The following is a 23,012-nucleotide window of genomic DNA, read 5'->3' as shown; positions in this document are numbered from 1 at the left end:
AAAGCTAAACACCTACTCTATGACCTTAAAGATGCACAAAATATATATAAACAGAAGTGGCACAAACAAACACAAATTATTTTGCAGCCAAACTCAAGCAAGGAAACTAGGAAGCAAGGAAGTCAAAGCTTCTCGACTGTGAGGGGCTACGTGACTGTTGATTGGTACTACCGACACGCTAGTATTGAGTACTGTAGGCTCAAAAACACCATGAAACATCCTGATAAAATCAATATCATGTACACCAATGAGTAATTTTTAAGGTACAACTGCTCAGTGTCATTAGAAAATCCTCTTTCCTTCAACTAGATTCATATAATTTCATGGATGAATTATGAGCCTGACAGTTGTTGCTAAATACATCATCACACGCACACATCATGCGCGCATTCCCCCCCTCCATCGCCCTGCCTCTTCCACCTGTGGCATGCTGGGTGCTAAAGAAAGGAGTGAAGGCGTGCGTTATCTCAAAGGGTTGGTATGCAGACGGAGGCTAGTGGATCATAACAAGATCAGACAAGCTGAAGGAAAGGAAGCTGGAGGTGATAAATTAAAATAGCGTTAAGCAGCCAGCATAGAGAGGGAGAGTGAAGATAGATGGTGAATCAATATTTATTTGGTTGGGCTGCCATGTTTTCAAAGAAACCACACATTGTTCTGGATGGTATGTAAAGCTGCAGGAAATGCTCCAACATTTTGATGAGGTGGATGCAAGACATGAAAATGATAAATGATATAATTCTTTCCTCGTCACTCATCCCTGAGAGATAAGTCGGTTTTATTTTGTAAATAGAGGGAAAAGGATTTCGCTGTCTGACTTTGACCATCGCCTGCTGTGAATTTTGCAATGAATGCTTGATTGAAAAATAACTTGATGGAACAAAATGTTTTGCCGTGTTTAATAAGGGAGAAAGTTATAACTGCAGACAGACACATCGCAATATCAGATGTTGAAAGTTGTCTGGTGGAGGAAGAATTGGAGCAGCATCCGGAGCAGCTGGACAACATCTGGGTGTTTTTTTCCGATCATGCAGGTAGAAGTCGCGCGCACCCCCCCCCCCCCCAGTTAATCTTGCTTGCTTATCCTCCTCCCACTCTTATTAGAACTTCCCTCTTTTCTTCCTCTACTCTACCTATAAGCCGGCAGCTGAGGTCTCAATTGGTGCTTTTGTGTATTTTGGCACATAATAACCCTCAAACTCATAGGAAGACACATCGGAGACCTTTTTGAGAGTTTCTTCCACTCCATTGGCAGCAGCGTCGGAGGGGATCTTGGCCTCCTGGCGGTGGCTGTTGAGAGGGACTCTCCGAGTGCTGTACTCAGGAGTTTCCACAGCTCTCTCCATGTCTGCCTTGATAAATGGAAGTTCTTAGGTTCTCTGTCAGACGCCTCAACCCTCGGGACCCCTCCGTCCAATCTCACTCCTTTAACAGCAATCCATTTGCTGTTGTGGGTGAAAAATGACCACAGAGAATTTGGTAGATGGAGAATGGAACACCCAGAGTGGGTAGAGGTGGCTGTTGTCCCCAGCGGACCCCGAGTCAACACTTCCTTCTAATGGTCTCTCTAAGTTTACCTCCTAATGACACTCCTCTCATTGCTGCTAGCTAGCAACACATTGGCTGTGACCTTGATGTCAGATAAAGCAAGAGAGCATGCTAGAGATTGAGATTTGTGTTTAGAATCAGCTTTGTTTGGAACGGTAACAGCCTCAGTCAAAGAGAGGATTAGGTGGAAACCATAAATAAGGATGGACACGGGAGTTGTGCATCTGTGTGTGTGTTAGCGCAGCTGACCGTGAGCAAGAGTGTTTGTAGTAAGAGCCAGGTCAGAGGTCAGCCAGGGAGGGGAGGATTTTTTACTCATTCACACCACCTCTGTCTCGTTATTCAGCCCTTCCCATAATCACTCCACCCGGGGTTGTGACACTGACCACCAGCTCCCTGACCAGCTCGCTGCAAGCGACAGCTCAGCTACAACAACAAACACAGCTTCGTCATCATTACGGCAGCTGGGAGCATCTGCATGACCCCCATCCCCAAAACACACATAAACACTCGTGCAGCCACGGCCCCCGCAGCACCAAAGGGTGGAGCATTTTATACACAAAGTCAGGAAGCGACCAGAGTTTATAAAGAAAAGGCACAGGACCGTGTCACGCTAGTAAAGTTAGCGTGAATATTGGTTTGCCATGTTTCTCTGTGAGTCCATTCATATTCTCCTGTGAAAATGCAAAGGGACGCTTCAAAAGATTGTATGCAGTGCCAACATATCTACTTTATGTGTTTACATTTGAAGCGGTTATGTAATATGTCATGAAATTATATCTCAATGGATTATGCAGTGTTTGCCCCTTTCTAACCCTAACCCTTGTTGCCTTTTCTATTCCCTGGTATCATCATGACCACCCTGCTTTTCCTGCCTGACCCCCCCAGAGATAATCCTGATTATGCTGAAGTGTGTTAGAGGGCTAGGATGAGCTTTCACCTCAGACCCTGCATGACCACTAACCTTTGACCTGTAGCCCAGCCAGGCTAGTGCGGGCAGCTGTCTGTGGCAGTGTGTGTCTGTAAGATCCACTAAATCATCAGAATGCTTTGGTGTTTTTGAAGCAACATCCATGATAATATATAATGTAAATCCATAAGTTTTTGAAAGTTTGCTTTGTTTCTTAACTGGTTCTGTGGATAGAAAAAGGAAAAAAAAATTACTCTTTCTGATCTTTTTGTACAATGACAGTTGAATTTACCTTGAAAAAAAGCTCAAATTCAATCTCCTGTATACTTTAACACCACATCTCCGTACGTCTGACCAGAGAAGTGAACTGGAAAGTCAAAATGACCTTCCTGTCAGTCAAAGCCGAGATCCTCAAGCTCCCCTGTGCTTTAATTAACTTCCTGTCATCTGAAACTGCAGAAATACGTTTATAATTTCTTATTTTCACTCAGGAAGTGAATTTAAATCGGTCATTCTCTGTTGATTTATGCAGTGGAAGGCAGGTGTCCCTGATTTGATCTAATGTGAGGATCAGAGAGTGCCGCGTGCACACACACACACACACACACACACAGTAGCAGACAAGCGTGAGGAGCATCTGACTGACAGCATCCGGAAGCCGAGAGATAAGACCTAATCTGGTTGCAATTATTTCTTCTTGACAGGCACAGGTAAGCAACTATCAGCTCCAGTGACATGTGTTCTGAGTCAATAGACCTGGTCCAAGAGGGGGGGATGAGGGGCTGATAATGAAGTGCTGAATGGAGGCAAACACAACGCTGCGCCAGGTCGAGCCTGATAACGCTTCCCACTGCTGCTCAGCCACTTTGATATGACCTCTCCATCCTGTGCACACATTTTAGGATAAATCAGCCTCAGAAGTTTGATGTACATTTGGGATTTGGACTGAACACGCACAATTTTATTCATTGATTTTGTGTATTTACAGTTGAAAGATGAACTACAAAGTCCTCATCCATAAATAACAAAACAGGTTTGAAAGAGTCCAACATCAAAGATCCCTCTCAACTGAAGTCTGGAGATTTCTGATCGCTAGCTGCTTGAATGGCGGCAAGAACAGCCCTCACCCTTTATATTTTATGGTACAAGTCATTAGACCCACAGTTCAGTCTCTAAATGATTTTTCATTCCACAATGATAATGAAATTGTCTCTGCCTTCTTTTGGCAACAAAACTTGGAAGATTGCCTTCACTCTCTGAAGTGTCTGGAGACTGACCTGTGAGTCTAGATTCGAAATGACTTTCAAAATGATCCACAATAAAAAAAAAATTGAGATGACTCATGAGTTCACGTCTGTTAAAATGAAGTACTGAAACATCTTAAAATTAGAACTTACTGGAACATGTTTGTCAGTCGGGGAAATATTAAATATCTTGCCAAGAATTAGATGAGGCTGTCCTGCCTCTGTGACGAAACATCCAGTAGCACGTTAGCTTAACTTAGCACGAAGACTAGAAACAGAATTACTAACCTGGCTGTGTACCAAGGTGAAGATCTATTTATATACACATGTTCAATGGCATGGCTGTCCATTTGCTATGTGTTATTTTTTTTTATATTGTATTAAATACATCATTAATCTGTTTTTGCACTATATATTGCAGATAACATATCACTCTCTGAAAACACAAGCTATAGGTGTCTAGTGTGAGGCCTTTCACATGCTGGGAGTATATAAAAACAATTAAGCGTAATATCTATCCAGCGCGGCTGTCGACAAGCTGTGGCGAGGCGGAGCCACACCCTTGTGTTATAAGAGAATTCAGACAACATGCTGGGGATGCCTGGGCAGGAATGTGGGTTTTTTGTCTACCTGCTTGTCTCAAAACCCCTTTTATCTTTCAACACACACACACACGCATGCACACACTAGCGGACAGGCAAAGTGCAGGGGAGGAAGAGGGGAGATTTGCAGGGCTGATAGCAGCTTGAAAAGCTGCGACTTTAATCATCTCTTAGTCTGACAAATTTTGGGTTCTTACATCCTTTTTAGGGTGTATCCACACCATGTTGATGACAAATCCTGGTCTATGGGATGAATCCAAACCAGAACAGTGCAGAAAGATCAGGTCAGCAGGTGGACTGACTACAGTTCAATTTACCAGCAGATGTCTTTCACATTGTGGGAGAGTTAAGAGTTTATCCAACAAAAATGATCTCCACCAATGGCACCAAACTTAAAACAGTTTCACAAAGTCGACAGAGAAAGACAAATTGCCTCTGTCGGCGTGTGTCTGGTAGTGATTACAAAGTGGTTGCTGGGAAACACTCTGAAATACAGCAGCTCTTGAAGTCTTTACACACAGATTCTTGTGCCTCTTGTGCTGAATTTACCAGTTAGTTGTCAATTAGTTTTGTGTTTTTCTTGGCTTTAGGGTCATGGGCAATTAAAAATGAGCTGCAACACATTGGAATGTTCCTGAGAAGATGAATTTGTGCTGACAATACAACTGCTTTGAGGTGGACTGTTGTCGTACCTGTGTCCTTATCTCACCACCCTGCAGGCATTAATTCAAAGAAAATGTGTTTTAGCACGTCTGTGTTTCCAAGAAAATGTTTTTCTCTGGAGATTTGCAATTCATTTTCACGGATTCAAATGGCAAAGTATATATAAGAGTCATTTTATGTCCAACAGATGGGAAAGTCTTGTTTTATAAGCTTTAAAAATCTTCCCATGTGCCACACGTCCAGCCCTGGTTGGCACTTGTCGAGAAACTCAGGTTTCCCCGTTGACCCTCAAACATTAAGATCATCCAGAGTACATTTTTTTGAAGTTCGAGTCTGGTTGTCTAAGCATGTGTGGACACACTGTGAGTCTTTCTATGCCCGAGGCAGCCTTGCCTATTTAATTACTTCTACAATATAATTAGTTATCAGAAATATGCAGACCTCCGTGAAACGATGGTGTCTTTTATTTTTTCATATCAAACAGACAAACATCTTTTCCATGATCTGTCAGTGGTCTCCAAGTTAGCTTTGGAGGCAGGTTCTGTTTAGATTTGTCGCTTCCAAACCACAATTATATATAATTTCAAACTTGCAGAAACTTGATGATTCTATTTTGAAATTGTCCAACAGGATTTATTGGAACATCATTTAGAACTCGATAGCGTGTTTCATTTGTTTAATATTTAAACTAGCAGGAGGCTGTTTTATGGTGTAGCAAATGTTCTCTAGTGGAAGATGATTTTCTAATACGTGTGTGTGTGTGTGTGTGTGTGTGTGTGTGTGTGTGTGTGTGTGTGTGTGTGTGTGTGTGTGTGTGTTGGCTTTCAGGTTTGACAAAGAGAACTCTGTGTGGTCACACTTTTAATTGGGTCTGCTCCAGAATTGATCCTGTGTGTACCACCGATGGGAGACCAGAGGAGTGTTGGGGGTGGTCATTTGTTATTATTTGTAGTTGGTTATTGATTTATCTGACTATCATTGATGTTGGGTGACCCAACGGATGACGGGTGTCATTCAGTGTGTGAATCTGAGTGCAGAGCTGATGAATGTGGGCTGGCGACGTCTCACGACCCCGATATTACAGTATCACTGGACATGTCGGGTCAAAGCATTGAGCTGCTGTGTGCGCAGTCACGATGAGGCAATGATGAGCCATGATCTTTATGGCTTAGAAGCCAATCAGACATCATTTTAGTTCAACCTCACATTCGTTCCTTTCCTTGAACCGGTCATCAGTTTGTCCTGCTGCTTCTCGTGTCAATAAAGTGAATGTCAGTTTGCTCCGGCCACGACAGACAAAATGGCACAACCTGACCTTTCCAACAGTGATAGTTACTCATCTCTGTGACATGTTGGTGCAGAAATGTTGTACATTTAAATTAACATCAAATGAAATCTTCGATTCAGCCTCGATCCATCTTTGTCTGCTCTTGCAGCTGAGTTGGATAAGTCACCAAGTTCCCAACTTGTATATGCATATCAAACTAAACAGCAGATGCTAGTGGTGAAGTGCTGGCGATATATTGATGTGTGGAGATTGTGATATGGTATGGTGGATTGGTTTTGATCGTAAGAATACTGACACACAGATGAAAGTCATCGTCTCTTAAAGTTATTCAGATTCAGAGTCAGAAAACTTGGTCGTAACAGAAAATCTTCTTCGACGTGGCTCCACATACAAAACAAGACAATGCACTGATAAGAAACAATCGCGCAACACAGATTCTGAGAGCACGCAAAGTGTGTGTGGATCGTAAAAACAAGTATAAAATTAAAAATTATTTCTGGAATGTCAGTCTCGGATTTGATTGGTTTTATCACACTGCTCAAGACCAACAAATGGAACGTGTAAGCATGTGCGTATGCTTCTGATATCATGATATTCCTCTTTCTTCCATCCAACCTGACAGTGCTAGCTGTTTTTCTGTGTAACAACCTGTTCTTATGTAATCCTATTTTGAAATTATTTAACAAGCGTGTATTTCCTCAAATTTCTAATCCATAGAGTCTCTAATCCCCCCCAAACAATTATGAGCATTCATTGCTGCCAGCATGCCGATACACATCAAGCAATTTTATAAGAAACCATCATTTTTTTGCATGTTATGAAGGCTAATGTAAAAATCTGCAAGTGATGGAAAGATCTGCATTGTCTAGGCTTTTCTAGAGAGAGAAAAAAGAAGCAGCATGATAGAGCACGTAAGGCTGGTCTTTATAATGACCAAGATCAGAGCTTAAAAGTAAATTAAGTGAAATTACCTTGAAAATAGCCCGGGGCTTACAGGGCGGAGCAGTGAAATGTGTGCGTCTTTGTGTGTGTTTCAAGTGGGCGATGAATCATCTTCAGGTTGCTGTCACCACTTTCATCTTTGCTCTCACTGCTGTGCTGCTGCCTGAACCGGGAGATGAGGTTGAAATCAATATCAGTTAAAGTTATAAGCCTTAAGATTCCAGACCTGGTTGATTTGACGTTATAAGATATATGAAGAAGAGAGGCAAACACTCCCTGAGCAGACATCTAAGACCTCCATCGTGCAATCAAACAATGGTTAAATTTTAATGAATTATTGTAGTAAATGTCTCTTTTTTCTCAGGGTGATTGAGTTCAGCACAGTCCTGCTAGTTTCAGCAAAGGTAAAGGAAGTTACTCTGCCGATGAGGCTGATCCTCCCCTTCCTTCTTTCACCACGTAATATTTAAAATTAACCCAAAGTACACAAATATGCTGAAAATTATTATTTCCTAGACACGCCCTGTGTTTTGCTACTTTCAAATTTTCAGAAATGAGAAATGTCTCGACAAAAGGTTTTGGAGATCTGACCAGAAATCTCAGCTCAGAGGAAAACTGGCTCTGGCATCTCGACGCTGCAGCGCTGAGTGTGAACTGTTCCGTCACTTTCCAGATATTTAACAAGCGAAATATCTGAATCTGTCAGTGACGAGCTTCAACCGCGAGAGTCAGTGGGAAGCATTGCTTTATTTGAAATACGGAACAATTATGCTGTTGTCACTACAGAACACGGGCCATACATTGTGATAAACGACAACAAGCCGATCCTTTCTTTCATCCGGGCTCTTTTCTTTTTCTTTGTTTTTGACGGCTCGCTGCCAATAAGCAAACAAAGATGTTTTTTCTCTCTCCAAGACTTCTTTTTTTTTTAACTTAAGATCCCAACTGGTGCAGTTTTATTACATTCCATCCATCCATTTTCTTCCGCTTATCCTGTTAAGGGTGGTGGGGGGGGGCTGGAGCCTATCCCAGCTGCCTCCAGGCGAGAGGTGTGGTTCACCCTGGACAGGTCACCAGTCCATCACAGGACCAACACATAGAGACAGACAACTGTTCACACTCACAGTCACACCTACAGTCAATTTAGAGTATCAATCAGCCTCGTCCCCTCTTGATGTCTTTGGACTGTGGGAGGAAGCTGGAGTACCAGAGAGAACCCACACAGGAACAGGGAGAACATGCAGACTCACACAGAAAGATCCTGTGCCCGAACCAGGACTTGAACCCAGAACCTTCTTGCTGTGAGGCGACAGTGCTGACCACTGCACCACCGTGTAGCCTCTTCTTATTACATTTTTCTTAGTCATTTCCTTTGTCATTTATATGTTTTGATGACAAAAAGTAGTTTGGATATCAGAAAGACAAGTCAGGGATCTCTCCTGTGGAATGATCTTCTAATGTGTTCTGAAAAGAGAATCTGGTGGAGATTCGGTGCCGTTTATGTGTGACGACAGCGAGAGTGTTAACAACAGCAGCGATGGCCATTGAAGGGGTTAGCGTAGATGCTGCTAGCATTAGCTGTGTCAGGAGTGGAGAGTATTTCTGTTGAACCCGATTGAAGACTTCTCTCAATAGAAAAAAAGAAGTTTATGCTCTTCCACCAACTTCCTTTGGCGAGGGTCATAGTTGGAGCTGTTATAAATGTGAGTGACAGATGTTTCATCCAGTCATCTGCAAGGTTGTGTTGAAAGCGTGCCTATTCCAAACACTTTCTGTGAGCAGCTTTTCAGATGGTTAAATAGACTTAAAAGTACTGCAAATTGCATTTTATGATCCTCATCAGCATCTGTTTTTACTTTTGTACTTCTCACTCAGCAACATGGGAGAGATCAGCACAGATGACATCATAAACACCTGTCATAAATGTTGCAGCGTCAGTCTATATAATAAAAAAACAGTACCAGACATCAAGGTCTACTATGAATCTCTGTCTATGAGGATGGGAGTATAAATGCGTGTGCGTTAATATGCAGCTCCTGAGGATTACACGGGCAGCGGTTGTGTCTGTTTTCCACCTCACCGATGCAGCACTGTGACAGCGGCGTTTCATCGTTCCTGAAGGATGAGAAGGCCTCTCGCAGGGGCCGTCTTTTCTTCTGAGTAAAGTAGCAAGACATTCTGCTTCCTCCTGCTCAAGGAAAGTAGCCTTTCTAAAGAGTCTTATTCATCATCAGTGCATCTGACGGGACCACGGAGAACAGTAGGCACGTTTGTCTGGTCCCACTCAAGTGGAACATGAGCAGGTCCTCTATCTGGTCCTCTGGTTCTCTCCGCAAATAGAACAGCGTAAGTGGAGGCTCAACTTTCTAAAGCTTCACTTTCCCAAGCAAAGTTAAGAAAGAGAAAGGGAGAGACGCCCTATCAGATTCCGAACAGCTCGGGAGGTAATGGGAGGACCAGGACCAGGAGATCTCCACTTATCTTACCTCACAACCCAGCTGCAACTTAAACTCACACCAGCGGTCCTCCCAGAGCAGTGAGGGAGCCATTAGAGAGCAGTTTGACTCCAAAATAGTTGCAACAATAAGGATGGATGTTGCAATGTGTGATATGATGTGGAAATTCACGTAGAAGAAGCCCAGGCCACCGTCCCCCCTCACAGCTTGACATGAGGTGGAGGGAAGCCTGAACATTATCTCCTCTCTGGTTTTTGTTAAAGAGGCCATGTTCTGTCACCGCAGCTCTGGACGCCAGTCACTCTTCAACATGGGGGGATCCAGTGTGGAAAACCAGAACAGACCAAAATTAATGAGCATTATGGGTTTTCTTGACTCTTAAGTGTTATTGTATGGTTTCACCTCTGACTGTTGCGCCTCCTTGCAAACATCAAATTAAGGAACTTTATATTAAACCCGTCACAATCACGTAAAGAATGAAAATGTGTGAAACGGCTCCTCCCCTGTTCCCACGCCAGACGGAGACCAGATGAATGTGAAATATTGAAATATAGATCATGATTATAAGGAGAGTTAACCAATATGTCATGTCCATGTTGAGTTATAATTTAATTGTAAGTAAATCCAAAGATGCTGTATGTCAACATCAGCAAGGTCAGCAATCTTGTATTTGGAATATAATTGAACAAACTATTAAAATTCACGACTATCCCAAATACTTTTCTGACAAATGACTGATTGTTAAGCCATTTATTCCAAAGTGTGTCACCTCATGTCTCTCACAATGAGATTTTTCAGAAATATCTCTACATACTTACGCATGTTGTCACCTTATTATGAAAATTCATATTTCCAAATGTGCTTCCCTTGTCTTTTATTTATTTTCACATGCGGCACTTCTATTTATTTACTGCTTGACACCTTTTCTTTCAGTTGATTCGTCTCAGAAATCTTAAAAAACATTCTAAATATCATTTTCTTGCATCTCTTTAGTGTATTTTCATCTTTCATACTGTATTTGTGTAGCATCTTTTGTAAATAAAAAAATGCAATTTATTTGTATTTGTTTTTAACAGAATGGCAAAACAAGTCACATTTCTATAGAAAAAAATGAATGAACAGATTGTGTAAACTCTCGTAGGACAGCCTGTTTGCTGCTCCACTACTATAATTTCATGCCACCATCATTATCGTTTTTTCTGTGTGTGTGTGTTTGTGTGTGTTTGTGTGTGTGTGCGTGCATTAAGGTGGTTTAGATTTGTAAAGAGAATGGTAAGATGACACCTCTAGAGAAGAGAGAATGAATAGAAATCTGGCAAACTAAAGTGCGTCTCTGTGCCAGAATTGTCTGCAGCCTACACACATCTCCCGAGACCATGTCTGTGGTTTGTGTTTCCCAATTATATTGTGTGTTCCTTTACTACCACAGCTTGAAGAGAACCATTTATTTTCTTCTCTTTTTGTCTCCTCATAGAGTTAAAGTCTACTGGCACCGCTCACCACTTCTCCTTTTTGCTGAACTCCACCGACTATCGAATCCTTCGCATGGATGAGGACCATGACCGCATGTATGTGGGCAGCAAAGATTACATCCTGTCTCTGGATCTGCACGACATCAACAAGGAGCCACTCATAGTAAGATATGTCATTCATTCAGACAATAGCCTGAGTGAGCTCAAGTGAAGCTCTGGGTCTCACCAGTTTGTTGATCTCCCTCCCTGTCAGATCCACTGGCCTGTTGCCCCGCAGAGGAAGACGGAATGTGTCTTGTCAGGAAAAGACACCAATGTGAGTATTCAGAGAGTATAATATGATATTTACCACAGCGCTGAAACGATCTGATGATCAGTGGAGAGGCACACACCTCGTCCATTCATGCTTCATTAAAAAAGATCAGCGCAAATCCGACACATTGTCTTGCAAATGTGCCTGATTGATTTTCATCAAGATCCTTGCAACATTTCCTGAGAATTTGTTCATGTCAAAAAATTGCATGTTTTAAAAAAAGATCCACCCTCAAATTTAAGGGATCTTTCTAAGCACATGCGCCACCCATTCATCAAGCTATTCACAATCCCTGAACTTGTAATTATACTGTAATAACTCTGGTGTGACATGGAAGCGGAATTACTGGGACATATTAGAACAACAGAGACGTCGCTAATGTGAGAAGTAACACTTTTCCTGGTCGAAATGTGGTGTGAAAAGGCTTAATGTGTCTCTAAGAACAACTCTGAAGTGGGACACTTCCAGGCTCAGAGGTGGGAGAACATACTGAAAGCAGTTTTGTGGTGCTCAGAGAAATGCTGTAGCTGATGTAAGGTTAGCATTTAAGCTTGTTGATTGATGTTGAGCTACTGTCAATGAACTACTTCAACTGACATTAACTGGATGAACTATTGACCTCGGGAGCTTCATTTACTTTATAATGGCAGTGAGTCTCTTAGCTAATGTTCTGTTATCTGACAGCAGAAATAGAGAAGATTTTCTCAAGGTGAAACAAGGACGGAAACAACATGGACGCTTGAAAGAACATGTGGTATTTTATTGCCGAGAGTTTATAAGCGTGTCGGGAGCTGTTTGTGTGAGTGACAATGACGAGCAGAGGAGATGGATGAGCGAGTGAATCGTCCATAGGCTTAAACGTACTGTAGGACTGTTTGTGGTGTTACGTTACATTAAACTGGTTGTAAGGAAAGTGAATTCTTGACAGGTTTCAATTAATGAAGCTTTTGCTTTTTTTTCTACCATGTTTCTGTTTATGTGACATCACTAGCCGTCAACTGGAGCACCAAAATTAGAGTTGCTCACGTTCGTCTGATTAATCCACCACAGAAGAAAAAAAACGTGTGTATGTGAACGCTCTTAAGTGGGAACCGTTCCCAACAGCTGCATGAATACACTATTATTTGCAGTCTCATGCTGGTCACCTCACAAGTATTTTAAATATTTTACTCCAAGTCTTTGATTCATTAGTTGTTCATTCTCTTCATTAGTTTCAAACACAACTGACCTGCTGAACATATTAAATGTCATATGTTCTGGTTCTGTTGGGGAACGGTTTCTTCCAACGTGTCACTAAATTAGCTGTGAGGCTTTTATTACTTACTGACTGTGCGTTCCTGATTGCTGATTGCATACAGCTGCCACCAATTAAACTCTTGCTAACAGGAACTTGGAATGTACCACTGAGTGCTGGATATATATTCACGCTCTGATAAATCAGTTTTATGAATATATTTCTATTTAAATTAATTATTTTACCCTTTATTGTCTGGACAAGCACATGTAATGAATCATCCACAGGAGGCCACGGACCTGTGTGAGGTGTTAATATGATTCACACATTCAAACGCAGATGCAGCCCCCACACGGGTACAATGGAAACTCATTATTGAAATTCATGTGAAGAACAGGCCCTTCTCTTTTTAGTCCACACATGCACATTCATTTCATCCATATTTGGGGTGAGTGTTGAGGGGAGCACCCAGGGAGTGATGAGGCTCTTTCGTGCTGGTTGAGAGCGCAGGCTGCTGTTTATCCAACTGGAATGTTCATTTGTGCGTGCTTGGTGACCCGCGCCTCTCGCCGCCTCTGGCTACATTGTATCGGCTTCTCGATGCGCGCTTGTATGTGTGTCAGAGGTGCGCGGGTTTGAAATTTCATCACTAAACTACAAAATAAAATTGGCTGGTGGGAGACAACTTGGCAATCCCGACTGCTCTTTAGCGAGTGACAGATGATGACAATTCAAACGCAATTCAGAGGGGATGTAGGTTCAGGCAGGAGGTCAAAGGCAATCATTCCTGCTGTGCTCACTGTGGGGGAGCACAAGTTTGTGTGTGTGTCCATGTGTGCATGTGGAATGGTGCTTGCATAAACACATACACACACACACACACAAACACATCTTCTGAAACCTTCTGCATCTGTTGTGTTGTTAAGATCTGCCAAAACTCCTCATCCCCCATTCTGCAGACAATCTTTTTTTATGCTTGGTACATCCTTTCTTTTACGCCAGCTGTCACTAGCAGCCGACATGACAACTGAACAGACGTCATCAGCCTGAATATTCCTGTTGTTTGAGTTTTGGTTTGGGTGGATGGAGACCAGGAAGACAGACAGCTGGTCGCACAAATCAAGATTAGAATGCTGCCGACCTCGAAAGCACGGAGCCGCTTTTACTTCTTTTACTGCTCTGAGAAAAGACACCATCATTGTTATAATTTGCATGATTTACATGATTTAATTCCCAAATAAACCGCATCCTTCATAGATCTTCTAAAAAGAAACCTAATTAGATTTCAAAATCTCTCTTCTTGCAGACAAAATGTTCACTCAACACTCATGTTTAGTCTAACCAAAATGTGTTTTTAGTTGTTAGCTCTGACAGTCCCACGGCAAACACTCTTCACAGCTCAGATGCGCCGCTTTTCTTGGTTTCCGCCACACAGTTATGGTGTTTGGAAACATTTTCCCTCTGACAGTGTGGTCTGATTTCAAGCCTGGACCAGGCACAGACACGCAGAGCTGCCAAACACAAACCAGCCAACAACAGAAATGATAAATGCGATGGTTTTAAGCCAGGCAGACGGGTTATTTACCATCAGTGGGGCAGTATGTGTTATGTAACCATTTTCCCCCCAATTGCATTTTGTTTTTCATTTGTGGAACTTAAAGGTTTTAATCCGGTCGAAATTTGGTCTCCCTTCAGGGGGAATGCGGAAATTTCATCCGTCTGATTGAGCCGTGGAACCGGACCCACCTGTATGTGTGCGGAACAGGAGCGTACAACCCCATCTGTACCTACGTGGACCGAGGACGAAGGTCACAGGTAACCAAAGACACAGCCGGGTGGTCGTTGGGACATTTTGACCTTTACCCTGCACTCTGTAAGAACACTATCTGTCAATCAATCTCAGGTCAGAGAACCTCCTTCTGCTCCTTAATTTCATGGGCTCTGCTTCTGCTCCATCATTTTCTGCAGCTTAGTTCTCATCGATCGGGCCAGTTTCACAGTCTGGAGGACTCCAAGAAGGAAAAAAAAAAAAACTCATGGCACTTCTCTCTTGAGCTCTATTATTGTAAAATTGTGAGTTATCTAGGAGAGTAGAACAGCACCTTGACAGTAAATCTATGGTTCCCCACTTGTAGCCGTCCCTCTCCCTCACCTGTTCACACACTGCAAAGTCTGTAGGTCCATCTTTCTGTCTGGTCGGGAGCCTCTAAAAGGTCATCATTACTGATGGAGCTTCTCATCCATCATCGACCTTGTAGCTCACCCCTCCCCTCATCCATCCCTTCGTCCATCCCTTCGTCCATCCCTCCCTCGCTCAAGCGCAACGTCCACGCAGGGCCGCAGCAGCTGCCGCCGCACTCGTCCACACACTTACATTCAGCACTCGTCCTGTTTAGTCTCACTGTTCAAATGGAGGGTTCAGGTTTCAATGTAAAGGTCAGTCTGCCTCTTGTCATTCAGCTTCTCCCCCAGGGCCCAATAGCTATGCTACTTCACACTGTAAAGACTTTCCCCAGCGAGAGAGGATGTAAACAGAAACCGTTTGTTCCAGGGAGGGCTGCCCACAATTTTGGTGTTTAGATGTTCCTCAACTTTTTCTTTTCAGAACTGTGAAAATATCAGTGGCGTCACTGTGTGTGTCAACGTTATGGATTTTCACCAAATAATAATGAGCGCACCATACCATGCCATTACCATTGCACTTTGCCCAACAAGTACTTCGCAAAGACAATAATGTAATATATGGAAATATATTAAAGATGGATACAATACCACACATAGATATGTATTATAAAATAAGACAATAACAATTGAATAAAAATATAAAGCAAATTAAACGATTAAAGTAACTTCCGATTACAGTTGACGGTTTCACATTGAAGCTATGAGTAAAGACCGGTCATTGAAGTAAATCAGCCCTTTTTTTTGTTTGTTTTTTCTTTTAACTTTATTCTTTGCAGGGTTTGTCGTCCTTGAAGATTGAGGCCTTTATGAAATAATACACCAGCTTCAATATCAAAATGCTGTTTTAAATCTGCTGCTTTTACCTCAGTAGGAATGACTGGATGCTTGGTGATGTCCTATTTTCTTTGGCTGGTTGACTCTATTGTTGGGTTTCCTCTTCTGTGTTCTTCTCTGGACCTGCATCTTTCATGCATGGAGTTTCTGTCTGTTTGCACGAGTCTAATAATCCAACATGGTGACTAAAGGATGCACATCACTCACCAGGGTCTCCTCAGTCTACTTTGACTTATATACATTATCTTCCCATCTTTGAAAGGTTCTTGTCTACTATTTGTGGTCCTCTTTTTCACACATTATCATCATTTAGATAATAAGCCTTTGATGGTCAATGTCAGTAATGAGGCGGCCCAATGTGCCATGTCTTTGTTTTAGGGGTCCCTCTACCTACAGACAACTAAATCTGGAGGGAGAACAAGTCGGGCAGCAGACTTCAGCACCACATCAGAACTTTTGGAGGCCAAGGTGGGCTGAAGTATTTGTAAGGGGCCTTAATTATGTTGCACAACTGGAGAACTTTCTCGCTTTTACACAGCTTATTCATTGCTGGAGTATTAAGCTGGAATGGGGGGACAGATCGTTCTGCCTCTGAACCAGTGGTGGATAAAGTTACAACACTGAATGATGAATATAATTTTGAGAAAACGTCACTCCAGTAGCACAAAAGAGTGCTTTGTGAACGTTTTTTTTTTCTTTTTTAATGACCTTTAATTCTAAGACACAGGCTGTAGATAGAAACCATTAAAATGTGCCTCGTGTTTTTTCACATCACCACACACATTTTTGGGTCAAACTATATGTTATTACAATAAATATACATATCCACACGCAGGTTAGAGAAACAGCGCTGACATTATTCTGCCGTCCCTTCCATATTTCCTACCTGTCAGCAACCAGCTTTGAAGCTCCAACAAAACTCCATGTAGACTCAAAATCCAGTGTTGACACAGATGTTCAAGATGTCCTCCTGCACTGTGGAATAATGAAATCTCATGGGAGCCGCTAACATCACAGGCATGCTGGATGAGTTTTGGATGGCTCTCAGCATTTTTGTCCAGCTCTTCATCTCACTGATAACCAGCTTTGTGTGCTTTTTTTTTTTGTCCCCCTCCCCCAGTAGATCCAATAATATTGCGAGGCTGCTGTTCAGCGTCCGCAGGGTCACAGCCCCCTCTTCATCATCATTTACTCCGAACTGATCACATTAGTTAATCTTAATACGGCTTCTCACATCTGTGTGTACCTTGCAATCAAGCAATAACCCTCCAACAAAAAAAAAAAACACTCTTAAAACACAGTAAATCTGTTATCAAGTGAGTGAGAAGGTAATTAATGATGTTTTCCTAATTTTATTACTATTACAGGAATATATTTTCCGTCTTGAACCTGGTAAAGTGGATTCCGGGAAAGGAAAATGTCCATTTGACCCTAAACTGAACAGCGTCTCTGCTTTGATCAGTAAGTAGCTTTGTCTGTTCCTTCATACAACATGTACAGACAGCTTTACATAGCTGTGTGTGGAAAACCTGAAAGATCTGTCATATCTTCAGTTCCCACTCAGATCGGTTTCTCGACAAGACCCTCGGGGGTGATTGTTAGCGCATACTTCCTGTCAGGATCCAATTGAGCGAGTATCTCTACATTAAGATTAGACGTTCACTTCAAGGAAGTTTTGTGATCGGGGCTGATGAACGAAGACACATGCGAGTTTTGTGTAGAGGTATCAGTGGATTCAGGTCTGTGGGTGGTCTATTGTTGTCAGCAGTAGCAGCAGCTTACAGGTGGTCAGACATGGCTGTCAATCAGTGACCTTCTGCTCTGTGACTGTGTGTGTGTGCGTGTGCGTGCGTGCGTGTGTGTGTGTGTGTGTGTTCGTGCGTGTGTGCCATTTCAGCTCATTTCCAGATGACTCAGGCAAAACTACAACACAAAGAAAATCAGTTACAGGTTGTCTTGCACAACCAGCAGGGCGGAGAGATGGAATTCCCCCGTTTAAGACTCAACAACTATACTGCTTCCCCTGCCATTTCTCACTAACCTCCTTAAAATACCTCAACAATATATAACCCATGGGGAATTTCACCTTGGTTGCCATTCATTTTCTATGTTGTGATTTACTTGATATCAAGATTTCTTTGTAATAATGCATATTGAATGTGGTTGCATTGTTTCACTTAATGTGTCAGTCAAGCATCACGAGCCGTCACTTCAACCAACAGGCCTGACGGACGTGATATAAATAAGAGTGACTGTATAATTATGAGGTCAAGATTTCTTCTTCTAACGAAGTAGAATGACGTGTTTTAGCACCCTGCTGCAGTTTTAGTCGACATATATCACAGCGGGTGACATTTCCAACTGTGAGGGCTTCCTTTGTAGTGATGATGCAAACTTTGCGATGAAAGAATTGATTCAGATCAGGTGAAAGGTTTTTGAACTCACCTGAATTTTTTTGTGCATCATGACATCACCTCTGCAGCACCCTCACTTGTCTGTCTGTGACTGACAGATGGTGAGCTGTATGCAGGGGTCTACATTGACTTCATGGGAACAGACTCGGCTATCTTCCGTACACTGGGGAAGCAGACAGCCATGAGGACTGATCAGTACAACTCCAGATGGTTAAACGGTAATGTCTCTACTCTCCGCTTGTTCTGCAGCCAGCAATATTTCTTCCACTCATCTCTCTCCAGGACGTTTATAATTTATTTCTCAGCTTCTGAAGTACACTGCTGTAGTGTCTTGTGAAGCAGCCAGATGCAGCGCCGACAGCATCCTGCGCATCACCGGAGTCTTCTAGGAATTCACTCTTTCCAGGCTGACCCTGACTCAGTGATCTTTGATAGAAGCACAATGCTAATTTGTTGACTGTGGGCCTGTAGAACCCGACAGGAAGGTCAGTCATTGGGTGGAATGACTGAAAGTCAATAATGACTCGGAGTAGCCTCCGATCTCTGATGAACCATGATTGTGAGAGCATTATAAATGCTGGTTGGATGCTTTCGGTTGATGTTTCCAAATCAATCACAGCCTCCCCTGGCGTTGCTGCCTCCCAGATTTTCCTCTGACCCTGTTGCCCTGACAACAGTCCCCTGATAGTGGTATGCTGAATCAGGACACCTGAGTCCTGCTAATCAGCCATGTATTCCTCGAATATTTCCTCCACCCCATTACATGGTTCCTGATTTCCCCCGCCCCCTTGGTTTTGATTTGTCCTCATTTTGGACCCTTGTTGGTCACAGTGGGGAGGGGCACCCTCTGTTGCGTGCACAGTGGTGACCCATTAAGTCAGCCAGTAGGAGCGTGCTGTGATGCCATATTGAGCACTGTCACTGGGAAGAAATAAAGGGCTGGGTTAGGAAAGATAACAGGTTTTTCTTGGGATTTCATGCTCCTGCCGTCACTTATCATTTTCAGTAGACCCATTGTTCATTTAGTCTGTCTCTAAAAGTTTAAAATATGCCTGAATCTTGATCGGATTCAGGAATCAAAGCAAGCAAACTTCCATAAGTGACTAAAACGCTGAGAAAATCAGAGAAATGTAACCTCTCCGCCGCAAGTACTGTCTGGAGAACACAACAATGACACAGACCCTGTTGGCATCCTACAGGATCTGATTGCAAGTGTTTAGCTTTTACGTTAATTACTTCTCACCTGGGAATTACAGTGTGTCTCCACATGCAGTCCAAGTGAGCACGTGTGATTGCACCTCGCTCACAGCTCTATATCAAACAGTGCAACTGCATGTAAACCAGCACCAACATTATTTTGGTTTCTACCTATTTTTACTTTTATTTGAAACAATATTTATCGCAAGCAGAACAGGCAGGTTTTTTCCTCAATTTGTGTATACATTTTTAAAAAATCCTTTCCCCGAGTAAGCCATATAGGTTTTTTTTTTTTTAATTTAACAAGAGAGCATGTGATGCATGGTACTTTCAGTCTGTAAACTTGTTGCAACTGAAACCCACAATCCTGCGCGTGACCGGTTATCTCAGTGATCGGCTCAGCTTGTCTCCAGTGGCCATTTGAGATTCAATTGAGGTCCAAATGTCTCTTCTGGTCATGCTAGCTTTGTTTGCTCGGTTCCAAATATCAACAACCGCTATAATAGATAGAAGCTGTCCTGGATTCTGAGCCATTGTATGAAATTTTGTTTGGTTTTTGAATTCAGGTAAGAAGCCTCATTTCAGTGTGGTCACGATTCGTCTCTGACCACCTCCAGAGATGATTTGACCGGTCAGCGTCTTGGGTGCATTCACACCTGTTCTTACAGCTGTTCACTTCTGATTGGATCATGCAGGACAAATGTTAATAGCAGGCCTGAACAGCATGATACTAATGGCCACATCATCATTAGTGGAGAGTGTGGAGTGATAAAAGATCTGAGATGAGATTCGTTACTGTCAGAGCTTAATATATCTGGACTATTTTGCCTGTCATGAGCTGGAACCATGATGGAATCGCTGCAGACTGTTCGCAATGATGGAGGACTTCGCTTGTTTCCATGGATATAAACTCAAGTTCCTGACTGTCTAACCTTTCTCAAAGTATTTTTAGCTCAGTTAGTTAGTGTCCAGATTTCCAGGGAATGTGCCTGTGAAATGTGGTAATGTTTAGACATTTGGATGCAACATCCACGGCAGTGCTAGTAATACTTTCTCCATCTTCCTTTACAGACCCCACATTCATCCACGCACACCTCATCCCAGACAGCGCAGAAAAGAATGATGACAAGCTCTACTTCTTCTTCCGCGAGAAAGCCTCTGAGATGGGCCAGAGTCCCATGACCCAATCCAGGATAGGGCGGATCTGCCTGGTGAGTTATGGCATCAGTCAGCAAGCCTCACGTTGATCTTCATAACTGAAAGGTTTATGCTTCTCCATAATGGTTAGTCGTAGTACCGTGCCTGTTTCTTAATCTCCGAGAGGCCCTGACAGGAAGTTCCCCATGACCATCAGTAACTGCTGCACCGTAGCACGCCATTCACCAGTCAGAAAACATCATCTGTTTGCCTTAACAGCTACGTTTGGAAAGCATTCTGTTATTTTTGTCCCCTGGGATAAAGTGTTTGGGCCGCAGAGTTTACTTTAGTCCACGTCTGTATACATGCACAGACATCCATGGAGCCGAAGCTGTGTTGATGTTGCTGCTGCGGTTTGGAGTGTTGTTCCTCACCCAGTCATGCCGTGTTCAAATATCTCTACATGGATAATTTCTAAAGTATTATTTGAAATAACACTCCGATCATTTCTATTTGTGTATGTAGTACATTAAAACACGTTGCCCTTTTAAATCCACAAAACTGTAAAAACAGAATTCTTCCCTTCTCAAAGGTAGGAGATAAAAAAAAAATGTATTTCGTCCAGTATTGCAAATCATTTTGACATTGTAAAATGTGTTTACAAAATTCACAAGTTCCAGCAAATGAATCATTTTCCCAAGATTCTTTACCTCAGTAGTAGAAGTTGGCTGACCTCTGGTGCAGTTGGGCCAAGCTGACATGCAGAGCTGCTCTTTATTCCTCCAGGCCCAATAACAACAGAGCCGGGGCGGTTTCTTACACAGCTGTTAGTCAGACTTGATGGATGACGGCTGTGTGCCCTTGTCTTCCAGAATGATGACGGTGGACACTGCTGTCTGGTGAACAAGTGGAGCACGTTTCTGAAGGCCCGTCTCATCTGCTCCGTTGCCGGCGCTGACGGCATTGAAACACACTTTGATGAACTCAGTGAGTTTGAATTATGATTTCCCTTATTAAGCTTTCTGAGCCTTTTAGACCAGCTCTTTTCTTTTCATCTCAGGACAACGTAGACTGCCGTCTCCTTGCCAGGTGGGACCTGTGTCCGCCGCCTGTTAATCTTTTCAAACATCGCAACACTTGTCTGACTGTCAGTACAATTACATGATGGAGATTTATTTTGTCAGTCCAATTAGAACTGGACTTTTAAAATACATGTATGCTGACTGAAATTGTGAATTTCAAAGGGAGTCTAGCATACCTAGATGAAGTGATTGAGAGTTCATGAGTGTTGACAGGGTCTGCTTCAGTATTTAACAGCGCGCATTCAAGAAGGCCTCATCATGACGGTTACAAAGACGAAGGCATAGATGAAGAGAAATTTACAGCACTGTTAAGTTTTTCTTTTGTGATCTTAGATTAAAGTCTGCAATTAGACAGAGACGCCGATTGCAAGCTTCTACAATTCTACAATTTCATTTAGCAGACGCTTTTGTCCAAAGCGACGTACAACACAAGCAAGAATTTAGACTTAATTAAGGAATGGTCCATAGGAAGCGCAAAAGTGCTTCAGTTGTCTTTTATGCGTCACAAAAGGTTGACCACTTTTACCAGCAACTACCATCCCAGAGCTGGACGTCTGTCAGTAAATTGATTTTTCCCGGGTTGTTGTATACTGGGACAGCAACAGTAGTCCAATTAAATAGCCCAATCAATACTTGCAACTGTACATGTAAACCCCTCATGAGTGTGAGTGTGAGTGTGTGTGTGTGTGTGTGTGTGTGTGTGTGTGTGTGTGTGTGTGTGTGTGTGATGACACACATAAATTGCTCTTACCCTCCTCATAAAGACCGAATGCTTATACTTGTTTTAACAGATCATTACCTCTGACTCTGGCAACATGTGCTGCATCTGCTCAGGGTTAGTACTTGGCACATATTAAATACGTCCTGACAGGAAAGCTGGCAGTCCACGCTGAGAATTCTTACACGACTCGTATCCAAAACAATACAAAACAAAGGTCTCCAAATGGAGGTCCTCTTGACAGATTCCCTGTCAAGAACCTTCTCATTTGTAGAGTTGTCTTCACTCCTTGCCCTCCGTTTACCTCGCATGCTTTCATCATGATGTTACAGGTTTACGGCCCTCGGTGTTGATCCACATCAGTGATACTTCAGTCTGAGCAGTAGTTTCTTGTCATCCGAGTGTTATTGTTATATATGAGGGGTTTCTGTGTGTGTGTGTGTGTGTGTGTGTGTGTGTGTGTGTGTGTGTGTGTGTGTGTGTGTGCGTGCGTGTGTCCCTACCGTACAATAAACGGCTGGTTCGCACGATGTTGCAAAATCTGAGGAGCCCTCCGAAGGACATCAAACATCAACAGAGAATTTGTAATTTCATTGCAACAAAAACTCGAGCTGGAAAATCAAACACACACACGCATACAGAGTAATCAAAATAATGAGCAGCTGGGATCAGTCCGAACCCCTGTGGATCATCCCGTCCTGTCCGTTATTCACATGACTGACAGGATTAAGGAGGGATTTGTTGTATCCTTGAAACTGTAATGACTGCTGGTAT

General features: G+C 42.7%; 1 protein-coding gene across 3 annotated transcripts in view; it reads left to right on the top strand.

Moving 5' to 3' along the window:
• The window catches only part of sema3fa (sema domain, immunoglobulin domain (Ig), short basic domain, secreted, (semaphorin) 3Fa), a 53,588-nt gene that overhangs the window by 21,723 nt on the left and 8,853 nt on the right, over window positions 1–23,012 (top strand). For 2 of the 3 annotated variants that reach the window (XM_086199376.1, XM_086199377.1), the window contains exons 3-10: window positions 11,128–11,288; window positions 11,379–11,441; window positions 14,368–14,487; window positions 16,069–16,158; window positions 17,058–17,151; window positions 18,203–18,322; window positions 20,373–20,512; window positions 21,311–21,425. In XM_086199376.1, coding sequence (XP_086055502.1) covers window positions 11,128–11,288; window positions 11,379–11,441; window positions 14,368–14,487; window positions 16,069–16,158; window positions 17,058–17,151; window positions 18,203–18,322; window positions 20,373–20,512; window positions 21,311–21,425 — 903 coding nt within the window. Of the gene's footprint in view, window positions 1–3,059; window positions 3,169–11,127; window positions 11,289–11,378; window positions 11,442–14,367; window positions 14,488–16,068; window positions 16,159–17,057; window positions 17,152–18,202; window positions 18,323–20,372; window positions 20,513–21,310; window positions 21,426–23,012 lie in introns of those variants that run through there. The other variant, XM_086199378.1, reaches the window with a different exon arrangement.

The sequence above is a fragment of the Aulostomus chinensis genome, chromosome 3 (assembly GCF_037954235.1).
Source record: "Aulostomus chinensis isolate RoL2024-O1b breed Wild chromosome 3, RoL_Achi_v1.0, whole genome shotgun sequence".
Lineage (NCBI taxonomy): Eukaryota > Metazoa > Chordata > Actinopteri > Syngnathiformes > Aulostomidae > Aulostomus > Aulostomus chinensis.
This window is presented reverse-complemented; position numbering and strand designations above follow the sequence as displayed.